We start from the raw sequence: 13262 nt of genomic DNA on the forward strand, positions 1-13262 counted from the left end.
ATAAAAGGTAGGGGGTCAGGTAGCTCCCTTGCCCTCTACCCCGGCAACTTCTTTTCCCTTCAGCCTCTTCCCCACCTCCTCACTGCTTTCTCTGAGCACATGGAACTGAGGGGCAAATTTAAAAAAATTTACCTTGCAATCAATATATCTGTAATTAGCCTTACAAGTACTCATAAACTTAAGTTCATCCAGAACTGATGCATGTTATCGTTTTCAAACTGCTGCAAGTTTTAGCACAGGTATTCTATAAACACATTTTTAAGCAGTACTTTTGTACCTACTTATATGGTATAAACTATACATATTAGTCCAAAGCCAAAAGACTCATGATATACCACATAGTTCATTGAACTGGGCTCCAGCAGAGTCAACAGCGTTTCAAGACATGGTGACCTCACAACTCAGCACTATCCAGTATTTGTGTGTACTCCAGGTACCCTCCACAAAGGATCCATGTATTAACTGGGAACCCATTCATGACTGGAACTAGGTGATCTTGTCACAAGGGCTGGGATCCTCCAAGAAATTATGGACAAATAAAGCACAGGGCAACCTGGTCTGGCTCCACCTCAGTGTGGGTGGGGCCACACTAATCATATGTGACAAGCGCAAAGAGAAGGTGAGACGGACGGATTCTTGGTGAACTGTTTGAGGCCAGCTTGTTGATGTTTGCCAGGAATTCAAGGCTGGGGAAAAATAGGAATCATTTGAAATGGGAAAGGAAGGCACAGCTCAGCTGTGAGAGTGAAGAAGTTGAAAGGCATGCAATGTGGCTCACCATGACTTGAAAAAGAGTCAGCACCAAGGGGGACTGCACTTAATGGGTTCTACTATACATCTTATTCAGATGGGGTGCACTAACCTATGCCTGAGCTTCTGAGTGCCAGCCTGCTATTGTAGTACCTCTAGACTAGTGCTTGTTCCCTCCTTGGGGAACAACTGCCTTTTTTTTTTTTTTAAGGGCAACATTAAAAAAGGTTCCCATCAGCGTGTGTGTGTGTGTGTGTGTGTGTGTGTGTGTACACACATTTTATATATAAAAATTTTTCAGCTAAAAATAAAACAAACAATCAGAATAATTATATTTACTCAAACACAAGATGAGGTTTTTCCCCCCCAATCAGCATGGGGGGAAAAAACCCCTCGTCTTATAGTTGCAAACAGAGAAACCTCATTAAATACATTGTCTGTCATTAAACTGCTGCCAAAAGCAGCATGTGCTCAGTCATGGAAACCAACTATGAAGTTGATTAAATACAACCAACGCTGAACATGACTATAAAACACATGGGCCATATTGGGCAAACATGCTGATGGACACCTTTTGTGTGTGTGTTTGTGTGTGTGTGTGTGTGTGTGAGTGAGGTCCTTAAAAAAAGTAGGCAGTTGCTCCCTCAGAAGGGAGCGAGGACTGGTCTGGAGGTACTACAATAGCATGCTGGCACTCAGAGAAGCTGGAGCAAGCTCCGATACCCTTATACAAGAATAGGTTAGCGCAGCCCATCTGAATAAGATATATAGTAGTGCCCATTGAGCGCAGTCCCCCTCAGTGCTGACTTTTTCAAGTCATGGTGAGCCACATTGCATGCATTTCAACTTCTTCATCACTCTCACAGCTGAACTGTGCCTTTCTTCTCCATTTCAAATTATTCCTGTTTTTAATGCAGCCTTAAATGCCTGGCAAACATCACCACATGGCCTCAAACAGTTCACCCAGAATATATATGTGTGTGTGTGTGTGTGTGATAACGATGCTTATATATATAAGCAGCATTAACACCATCATCATCATCATCTTGCCCACAAGACACCTCACATGCTACATTTGGTAGCAGGCCCAATAGGAGATGCAAATAGAGCTAAGAGATGAGATGCAACCTTAATGTCAAAGCTGGAAATGGTGAGCATGCAATAAGCTAGCTCCTCACATGGGAGTGACAGCAACTGCAGTTTATTAAATTATATTGGCAACAATAAAGCACAGAGACTTACTTGAGACTCTCTTGGGAACTGGAAGAGGAGCGGTCAGACTGAGGCAAAGACACAATGCTGTCCGAGTTCTTCAGGTGAGACTGCAGGGCTTTCTGATAGGAGGATTCCAATGTATGAAACAAATGTTCTGCTTCTCTGCTGAAGTGATTGTGGAAGCCCCAGTAACACCTACAAATAAGATCCCAGGACAATACTGAATACTCTTGGGAATATTTGAGAGCCACAGTATCTCATACAGTCTCAATCCACAATGGCTCATTAAATGAACCATTTGGACAATGCATTTTTTGCTGGGACAAGCCTGAAACATAGCACCCAGGGTGACACTGTTTGGGGAAGCACTTCCACACAGAGCAAAATTGAACAGAAACAGGAAGCTGGGATTGGGAAACAAGACGGTGAGACAGAAGGGGCCAGGCTAGATGATCTGTTCAGGTCCTTCCTGACCCTAGCCTCTATGAAACTATGAAACAGTATTTGGGGTCATGCTTACAGACCAGGAACAGGACAGGATTCTGCTATAGCTCATACCAGGGAGATTAGGAAGAAGAGCACAAGTAGACAAAAGCAGTAAAGACTGAGCAAGGTAAAGATCCTTCAGTACACTTCAACCATTAGCGTCCACATTTGGAGGGGGAGGGGGCACACAACAGGTACTAAGCACAGCCAAGGTGCTGAGTAGCCCATTCACCCACAGTACATCTGCAACACTGTGACCAGAGTGGGGTGTATAGGGCAGCACTCAGAGAAGCTGGGGCAAGCTCTGGGATAGGTTAGCACAGCCCATCTGAATAAGAGGAACATTTCAGCACAAGGGACCTAATCCTGTTTATTACTGAGAGTCTCCTGAATAACGATGAGCACCTTTCACCTCTGTTGCAATCAGTAAGAGCTGGGGTCCTGGGCCCTTTTCAGAATGAGGCTGAAGGACAGGCTGAAAACAAAGCTATTAAGTGCAAATTAATCTGGAGTCCTTTGTGCATGACAGCAGCTCCACAGCAGAGGAAGTCATTAGCATTTTTGTGTCACTGTGATAAAATGCAAAAACTTCAATCTAAATACTGCCAACATCTTCATTACGAAAAAATAAGAGAGGTGATATACCCTATAAAGCCTCCTGGAGTCGGCCTTGCTATCCATCAAGGTGCCCTGGCTGTAGCATCATAGGGGCCAGGAATCTACTGTATTTTTATAATACTCCCTCCCCAAATAATGTAATACCTTTTCTTGTGGTGAGCCACCATTGCCCAAAGGGGAGCAATGAATCATTTTAATCCTTTAAAACACATTGATGGAATGTAAAATGTGCCTTGGGACACCGTTTTCCCTTCTGCAGTAAGTCCACCTACAATCATCTTCTCTGGACTTCAGAGCAAATTCTCAGTTTACTGACAAAACTGATCCTGTATATGTACACATTAAAAATTCAGCAAAACATTGTATGGATATGCTAATGACAGAGGGAATTGCTACAAATTCAAGAAGTATTATTTAGCAGCTGAGAAAAAATGATACTGCAGTATGGTACTAAATTTGGCACACAGTAGGTGCATCTACGTGTGCTATTAAGCAAAACAAACTCCGGCACTTATTGCACCAGAGTTTATTGCTCCCAGGCACTGCATCTACATGTACACACAAGACTGAAGCACACTGAGCCAGGGCAGAGCAGCCCTGGCTGGCAGGGGGTTGCGGGGAGGGGGTCAGCCTACCAGCCTGGGGCTGCTGCGACCTGGCTCAATAGTGCTGCAGAGGGGCTGGCTTGGCCACAAGGGTGTTTCAGTTCAGGGCTAGCCAGCAGGGAGCTCTTGCACTGAAGCACTCATGCCCCAGCCAGCTGCTTCAGCATCTACACGTGCGTATCTTGCTAATTTTTGCAGGAGTAAAAACCTCCGCAGCAGGATAGTACTTGTATTTGCAAGTACCACCCTGCTGCAGAGTTAATTCATTTACTCCAGCCTAATAGGGCTGCACATGTAGATATGAGACATTTACTGCACAGCTATTTAGTTTACTCTGTAGTAAACGTCTTGTGTAGACATGCCCAGTTTTCACACTAAATGACAACATCTTGTAATGTAGTGATAAAGGTACTTTAGTTTCAAAATCCACAAAGAACTGTAGCCTCCAGTCTTCACGCCAACAAAAAATTCCACTAAAAGGTGATGAAATGTGAGAGAGAGAGAGAGAGAGAGAAGAATCAGGCTAGAAATCTTAAGAGATGCCTCTTGGTTAGCTGGTGTATAGAGAGCACAACACACTTTTTTCAGATATTATATTGGCAGCTGATAAATAAAAATTAGCAAGATACTCCTGCGCTCTTAAGAACCTACGTTAACATGCAGAATAATCCACGCAGAAAACAAAAAGTTGCAAGACCACCTGATTTTAAGCAACACTGTAAAATGGAGACTGCTAGAGCCTAAAGGAGTTACGGCACCAGTTTTATTATTGTGATATTCGTACTGACTAGTTTATAACCCCTAAAGCCATCAGAGCCAGGACAGGCCCTGTGTGTGTGTCCTGGCAGCAGTTCACCATCTCTTAACACCCCGCATTTCTTGAGTTGAGTAAAAAAAATCCACTCACTTCCTTGCCTCTATCCTTGCTTCGGAGTCAGCGTCGTGGATTCCCTTCTTTATCGTTTCAGCTAACACTGATATGTGTCTGAAAGCAGAGGCAAACATCAGTCAGCTGGTCGCAGACGAGCCTGTAGGAGCTTGCCGACTGTGGCTCTCAGAACACAGCCACCATTTCACCGCACCCCCATGCCCACATCCTCCGATGTATTTACTCATACATGCCAGCTGTGTTTTGCCCCATGCTGTTGGATTAGAAGAGGCAAGCAGCATTCTTCCATGGTCATTCCTAAATGACCATGGAAATGGCAGGGGTGCAAAAGTCATCCCAACCTTTAAAATTAGCTTTGGGCATTTTGGAGCTAATGAAGTTGGAGTCACTTACTCCCTACAATGTGTTGTTCTCCACAGATGATTAGTCTGGCTAGACACAACACGTTGTACTTACCTCCTATAGGTGGGGATTAGCCTTAACTAGCCACACTGGTTTTAGGACGTGGTAGGGAAACTCCTGAATTTTAGGGAGTAACTATGCTTTGTTTCTAGGGGCAAAGCAGTACTCCTCCGCCCCGGACTTGTACATCAGGGAGCCAGACTTTCAGAGCTCCCTAATCCCAGTGAGGCTGTCTGGCATCTTTAAAGAGGCAACAGCATGTTCCAGTCTCTGCATCTGTCCAGCTTCCCCAGCCAGTGGGAAAGGGGAATGGGCCCATGAGCCTGCCTTCTCTCCCACTTCTCATGGGCATTGCCCAGTGATTGCCAGGGAGTGTATTCTCTACACTTAGGTGAAGGCAGAGGCAGAAAATACGTCCCCTCCTACAAATTTCAGTGATTAAGCTAGAAATGTAAAGGGGCAGGGAAGGGAAGGGAAGGCTAACCTTCGAGGCTGAATTAGACAGAGCAGAGGCTTAAATGTGAACCTCCCCCTCCCACATTCTGCATACATACCCTAATGTAAGGGGTACATACATGTACATACCCTAAACCACAGGCTGTTGGCTAAAAAAGTCTGGCGCAAGTGGAACCACTTGTAATATTTTTGTGAAAAGCGGTAACCATTCTTGTCAATGCCTTTGGTTTCAATAAATTAACATTTTCTGATTAATTTTATTAAAAAACTCCTGTTGTGCTCCAGGTAGGGTGTTTTACGCCCTCGCTTTGCTGTGGTAAAGATCATTTATCTGGAAGGGAAGCTTGTATACTCGGATCTTACCTTTCTAGGGAGTGCGTTTGCCATTCTTGTAACAGCAAGTCTAAAAATTCAAAGCAACGCCTGAAAGAAAGAGGAGAAATAGTCAGCGTTATTTCAGTTTATAAAAAAAGAGGCACACTGCCTTGACTGCACCTGCTCCACACACCAGTCATCCATCATTAGGGGCCCATTATGGGACACCAGAGTTCAGCAAAGAGCCCTTAGGAGAAATACTGCCCTTCCTATAAATAGCTTTTACACTGAAAGAGTATTGGCATCCACCATAATAAAGGTCTGAAACTCTGCAGTGTCACCATTGCATAAAGGTGGTGTATTGCATTATAGCAGTAAAATATAGTTCTTGATGCTTTTTGTGTTTTCGGTCTCCCAAAGATGGGAGTGAGACATAGTCCATCAAAGCTCGTATGAGTTTGCATTTGTTAGTTCTGTACAAATATGAAGCTTTGTAATAAGCCTGTGAGGAAAGCATTATTCTCATCTCCTTCCTTCATACTTAGAAACTGAGGCACGAAGGGACTTGCTTAAAGTCTGTGAAAGGGCTGCAATCGGGTGGCCACACAAATACCCATTAGCATTATTACACAGGACCAAATCTAAAGGGCTGATCTAACAAAGGGCTTCCAAAAAGCTGGTGGCAGGGCAATAGTTGGATATTAAGGCCAGAAAAGACCACAAAGTCTAACTTCCAGCATGAAACAGGTCAGTGCATACAGGGATGCGATGGCTGTACTCTGCTCTGAAGGGGACATGCCACCACCACAGGGGTTCACGGCAGAGAACAGAAACGCGGCTCATGCCTGGGAAGACGGCCAAACTAATCTGATCATAATATAAGCAGTATCTAAGCATGCATAAAGATTAACAAAGCTAACTTTTATTTCAAATCCATTTTTCCTTGCGAGGAACAGAAAAAGATTCCTGCCTCTATGGCCCCCAAAATTTTACAACCACCCTTTTGTCCCAAATCTCCAAAGCCACCTATGGGATTTAGGCACATTCACGCATGTTACGGAACGTGTGCATATCTCCTGGATTTGGGGGGTATGGTAGGTAGTGTCAGCCTTCCTCCTCCTCCTATCACTTTTTGATAAGTGAACCAAGTCATGGACAAACAGGGGAGAAAGGTCAAACTGAGTGCTCACCTTCTAACTGCTACGGACTTAGAGGTACAGTTGCTGGTGATGATGGGTATTAGCCGAGGGATGTGAGTATGCTAAAACAAGAAAAACCAGAGAAAACATTTGAAACTTGGTACCTGTGGGAAGAAAGCCCATTTCTTGTAGTCACATGCAAACATTTAGCTTGGCTCATTTTTTTCTTCCAAAATACAACCCCACAAATAAGGGCTATTGCTAATAAAGCCCTGGAAACGCCGTCTTCGCTTTCTCTTCTTGTAACAGGCTCCACTGAGCCCGACAGCCGCCGGGGTCACTGTGCTGTGAGAGACCCAGATTCATCAATGGACACAAATCTCCAGCTGCTGGGCTTGCCAGGCCCTCCAAGCGTGCCAGCTGCGTCACTGCAGAATCCCACCCCCGGGTGATTAACGGCTTCAGAGATGGCATGCATGGAGGGGGTAGGGGAGGTCAGCCTGAGAGGGTTAAAACTAAGTTCAGGGCCATTAGTTAAACTCTCCGAAGACAGAAATGCTTTACTTGTGCAGAGAGCAGGCTTTCATAATACTGCTCACTGCCACAGCGCACATCCTCCTTGCTCAAAGATCTCAAGCTTCACAAGTTGCCTCTAGCCTGGGTCGGTGCAAGTATCCCCAGGTGGACTATACCCATCTCACTATACCCTTTGGCTATCAGGGGACAGAACGGTGAGGGGCCTGGTCATGCCTCGCTGAAGTTACTGGGAGTGCTGGCACTGGATTTCAATGGGTGCAAGGCTGGAATGCAAGACAGCTGCCAAGTATCATGCATTAAGGCTGTGGTAAAGTCCTGAGTCTGAGTGCTGCGTTGTAATGACAGCCCACTCCATGCCAGAGAAATGAGTATTGTAAAAAGAATTAGAGTATTGGCTTTTTAAATCAAGGACAGACAGAAGGCGATTGAACAGCAGAAACCCAAGACTTATCTATGACTAATAGGCTTAGGTCTTGCAATGTGTCTGGAATCTAGAGCAATTCAGAAGCTTGAGACTTGGAGCCTTCACTTACTGACTTGCAGCATTTATTTCCTATAAGAGTCACTAGACCGGGGTCTTGTCTTACTTAAAGGAACTGTAAGAATTACTTCCTTTTCTGGACTTAGCAGCTAGGACATATATGAAAGCTTTGTGGTGCAACCTGAACCAGTGCAACAAGGCCTTTATGACCAAAAACTGTTATAAGTAAGGTTCAAAGTGAGGTAGCTAGCTAATGGCCACCAAAACACCAAATACTGGCTACAATTAGTGGCATGCCTATCGCCTGACTGCCAGCCAAATGCTCTCTTCCGAGATGGTCCAACAGCTTCCACTGGACACGTCAAGAGGCAGCTGTTGGACTCAACTCCAAGAACCACAAAAAATGGAGCTACATCCCATGACAGTGGGAAACTTATCACTCCTCCTATATCGCCCACTCCCCCCTCTTAAACCATGTCTTTCAATAGCTTTCTAAAAATCTGACAGTGTGATTGGCAAAAGGAAAGTCACGTCTGACGGCAGATACACCATCCAGAACTCAGGAAGATGGCCAAGTTGTGCTCCGTTTAGGTCCTTGATCTGTTCCCTCTGGAAATCTTCACATGCTCTCCAATATTCAGATCTGCTCAGAGAAAGGCCCCGTGTATCAACCAGTGATCAAGTGTTGCTTTCTTTTAACATATACTTACTCTGATGATTAATCTAACAGCTACAACACCAGAAGTGGCCATTACTTTGGCACTGTTGGGAATTAGATTAAAGATGGTTGGCATAATGGCTTCTGCCCCGTGGTCAAACTTGTTTCCCAAAATCGACGACAAATGTCTGAAAAACAAAGAAGTAATGCTGGTAAGCACTCTTTGGACTAAGCTACAATACCTAACATTAGCTATTTCAAGTCTTTGCAGTCCCCTCTGATTGCAGCAAGGGATGAAAAATAATAAAATAAAAAAAAGTGTGTCATAATCTCTTTCCTGCTTCCATCACAGTCCAGTAAAGTACTTTGTCTTCATCTAAATTTTAACAAGCAATACATTCAGTAGCTGGAAGTCTGCCACATTACTGGCATTGGCAAACATGCACTATGGGATTCTGATGAACGAGTTGGTTTTTTCAGCACTTGTCAGGTTCAGATTTGGGTTTCACTGAAACACGCTGCCTTGTCTTGACATCTGCAAATTCCATAACCTACAATTAAAAGTGCCCTAGTGCCCTTTCTGCAAAAATCACTGCATGGCTGCACTCAACATGCGATTACCAGTGATGGGAAAGGCGACCCCTGGAAAATAAAAACTAACCTGAACTTTCACCTCAAACTCAGGCTGAACCCCAAGGGAATACACTTTATATTTCTCAGTTTTACACGCCTCCTTGCCCAATGGATACAGCTATCGCAGCAAAAGGGCAAGTGTGAAATATCATATGAAATATTCTTCTATTGACCTTTCCGGGTTGAGCATAAACCAAGACGGGTGGGAAATTTCTCTGTGCTTGCAAGATTTTTACCCTTGTTTTGCAGAGTCAGAAAGATCAGTATTTCCTGAAATCAAAGCTTGTGCAGTTTGCCCAGCCCTAATGAAGACACTGATTTACATGAGATGTATGGTTTTTCAATGGAAACAACGTTCAATTAACCTCCATGGGTCTGATTCTTCAGCCCCTCACCATGATCAAGGTCTGCTCGCTCTGTAACCTCGCTGGTGCAGATGGCCCGTAAGGCAGAACAGAACTGTACTGCAGCCACCATGCCTGTAGCTACTAAACCACTCTCATTCACTTCAGAATATAACAGAGACTGAGTGTGTGAAAAAATAGCCTGGATGAAATCAAACTGAGCTTTGTCACTGCCTTCAATGAAGTCAGGATCTTGCCATTAGATTATAACGGATGTGCTTTCGAGCTGGTTTTTACAAGTGAGTACAGACTATGACTCTGGCTCTAATCCAGAAAAGCATCACTATGCAGTATCACTAGTCAGTAAAGTACTTATGCCTATGTTTAAGTAGGCTTATACCAATGCTTATTGGCTTTCCCAATTCAGAAAACGATCCCTGGTAGAGAGAAAGGCATCGTCCAGATATTTTTGAAGCAGTGATTATCACAGGGTCTAGGTACTGGGACAGTTCTGGCTAGGGACTGACATCAGATATATTTATTGCATTTCTTGTGTTTTAAATCTGACTCGATCCTACCACCCCTATTCAAAACTGACACTGGAAAGCCATTAAAAGGATGTGATTCAAATACCAGGGAACTTTTTTATTTTTATTTGTTTTTTAACACGGGGCTCACTGAATGGCATGTTGTAGCCTGGAGCCTTCCAGCTTCTCAAGCCTGCCTGGTGCTGAGCCCCCGGTTCTGAAGAAAGTCAATGGGACGGTGGGTGCTCATCTCCTCCAAGGTCAGACCAGAGCTCAGTTTGTCTCTGCCCGGTCACAGAAATCCATAACTCATCCCAAAGGGGTGGTTTTGGTTTTGAACCAATACACTGAAATTATGCCTGGATCTCAAGCACGTGGGGTCATTATTCAAATGTTTAATGTTTAAAAAGAAAAATGCGATACCCATGTAGGACAAACGATTGATTGATCTGAATTTCAAAAATTAAATTCAGTGTCTGTTCACTTAATATGTCCAACACCCCCACCATTAAAAACCCATTGATACACGATATACAACCATGGAGAACCACCTGCATAAACCTGGTTTCCATGCAGTTTGGCCAAAAGACAATTCGAACATGCATAGATCAGTATCAGTGTAAATCCATATCCTTGGGTACTAGTGCAATTGTTTCATCTGACTATACCCTTTGGCTGTCCAAAGGGTACAGACTCACAACAGGGCCAAATACCATAATAAACAGGGTCTGCCTTTCATCTAAATAATGCTACAACAGAGTTTAGAACATGGAGCTTCATATTCCTTACCCCAACGTGATACAAGCCTCTCGCACTACCTGAGAGCGCAGATCTTTAGCGGACAATTTAAATGCTCCATCCAGCAGGCGCAGGTGTTGGAAGAAGTTGTCATATTCAGCAGCTCCAGCTAATAGTAAGGATCGGATCTTTTTCAACTGTGGGCAACATGAGATTTAAAGATTTAACACACCGACACAACAAGGCGCACCAACATCTGTTAACAAGAAAAGGCCACATTCACAGCTGCGTTCACTTTCAGCTTCCCCATAAAAATATCCGACAAAGGGCACCTGACGCCCAAAAGCTTGTCCAACAGCTCTCCCAACTACGCAGTCGGTCCAGTAAAATATAACACAAAAAAACCTTGCCCATCCAAATATAAATGCGCTGAGGAATACAATTCTTAACACAAGCCACCCAATTTTGTGTCAGTTCATATTTTAGGGACCAACATACTGAATAACTGTACAAATGGCAACTTCTTACAGGACTGCGACAGGAAACCCAAAAGCATCATTTACAATTTGAGTAGTGATAAAAAGTGCTGATGAACAATACCTTAATTTTTATTATAATCACATCATGGAAGTTATTGGGATGTTTAAGCCAGAGAAGTTGTTCCTTTGTTCTCTTTTATACCCTTCTATTTACAACATGTAAAGGGAGGAATATCTCGAGGCATTAGAGTGCAAGGTACGCGTTCAAATGCTGCAATCCTTCCACAGCTAAAAGGACGATTTGAATTTAAGAGCCCTGGCTCAGACCCTGAACTGACCTACACTAATGCAAATAGAGAACATCTCCACTGACTTGGTTAAAGTCAAGTCTCGTCTACACCAGGAGTAACAATGTCCCTATTGAAATCTACAGAACAGAGAAGATCTTATTCTGATTTACATTAATGACATATTGTGCTCATCTATACGTAAGGATTCAAACATGCCATCCACATAACAAGCCCTATTTCCCATCACTTTGCTTCTCTCACAGGCTTATCTGCCTGTGCAAAAGTGGGTGCAAAATGTTACTAACTAGCTTACATCCTGCATACAGAAGTGCAAAGCAGTGTCCAGCACGCAAGGCACTGGAGAACAGCTCCTTTGGCCTGCAGCTGTCCACCCCGCTGGAAGGCAGTAAGGAAATTCATTGCAATTTTTAAATTCACTTTTGAAAATGTGATTCTGAAGCCTGAAAGCAGCTCTTTAGTTGTATCTGTTTTGGCAAATTCAGAGCAGACATCTCGTTCTATATGGTTTGCTCATGATAAGCAACTTCTTCTAAACCCAAAACTTCATGGCTCCCCTAATGAAGGAGGTCCCCATAGCGCAGGGGTGGGCAATTATTTCAGGCGGAGGGCCACTTCCTGAGTTTTGGTAAGCCATTGAGGGCCACATGACTGGCAGCCAGGGGCAGATAAATATTAATTTTCTAAATCTTTAGGGGCCCCATGGGCCAGACAGAATGGCCTGGTGGGCCACATTCGACCTGCGGGCTGCATTTTGCCCACCCCCGCCATAGTGTAATATCCACCCAAACAGAGGGACAGAGCAAGTCACTTAAATGACATGTCTGCCTTATTCGATGTAGTACGCAGACTTTCTACAGGGCCTCTGCTCAGGGCTGAATTTTACTTACGAAACCCACAGGTTAAAACATTTCAAATCTAGGTCCCATGCTTACGGCAGCCACTCTCTGTTCCCAGTCATGCTTATCATCAGATAATATCTCTCTAATTTTGTTTATGGATTCTTCAAGGTCTCGGCTGGAATAAATCTGTAAATTAAAAAAAAATAAAATAATAATAATAATAATAATAATATCAAGATACAGGAAATGCCTTCCAAAGCGAATGAAGGGATTCCTCATCTAAATGCCAATTCCTTCACCCCCGAGTGCTGAGATACACTTTGCAATGCCAACACCCAGCATATCTGGCTCTGAAGACCCCAGGGACTTGCACACATTACACAATTACTGTCAGGAGTGGTTTGGGGTTAGCTGATCCTGCCTTGGGGCAGAGGGCTGGACTAAGGCATTTTGAGGTCCCTTCCTATTGTCTATGAGTCAATAAAAATGAAGACAATACAAGTAATTGCACAGGATGCATAGTGTTGGGGTTTTCTTTGTTTGGTTTGACTATGATGCAGCTTGACAGTTTAAAGGAGGTCAGCATTTATTTCTGGAGCAAACTTCGTGCAGAGTGCGCTCCTCTAGAGTGCCACGAAGAAACACCAACAGAGACAGCAAGGCAAATAGACAGCATCTGATGCAGAAGTTGTGCCCAGGAAGTGTGAGAACCCCCTGCTGCCTAAGTCAAATCATTCGTCGCATGAGTAACTGGGCCAAGGAAGACCTGTTTAGTGCTTGAAGGGCAGGTTTTGCTCCAAATAATCTATTAGCCACAGAGGCCATGTCCCCGCAAGCAGG

The 13262-nt window shown here is 44.0% G+C and overlaps 1 protein-coding gene across 11 annotated transcripts in view; it reads right to left on the reverse strand.

Annotated features, from left to right (window-relative positions):
• CLASP1 (cytoplasmic linker associated protein 1) overlaps positions 1–13262 on the reverse strand; it is a 251743-nt gene that overhangs the window by 107610 nt on the left and 130871 nt on the right. For all 11 annotated transcript variants that reach the window (XM_025209361.1, XM_014521987.1, XM_025209362.1 and 8 more), the window contains 7 exons: positions 12516–12608; positions 10845–10990; positions 8604–8739; positions 6927–6997; positions 5785–5844; positions 4582–4659; positions 1993–2160 (listed from right to left, as the gene is read on the reverse strand). In XM_025209361.1, the coding sequence (XP_025065146.1) occupies positions 1993–2160; positions 4582–4659; positions 5785–5844; positions 6927–6997; positions 8604–8739; positions 10845–10990; positions 12516–12608 (752 nt within the window). The remainder of the gene's footprint in view (positions 1–1992; positions 2161–4581; positions 4660–5784; positions 5845–6926; positions 6998–8603; positions 8740–10844; positions 10991–12515; positions 12609–13262) is intronic.

This window comes from Alligator sinensis, unplaced genomic scaffold (genome assembly GCF_000455745.1).
Source record: "Alligator sinensis unplaced genomic scaffold, ASM45574v1 scaffold1133_1, whole genome shotgun sequence".
NCBI lineage: Eukaryota > Metazoa > Chordata > Crocodylia > Alligatoridae > Alligator > Alligator sinensis.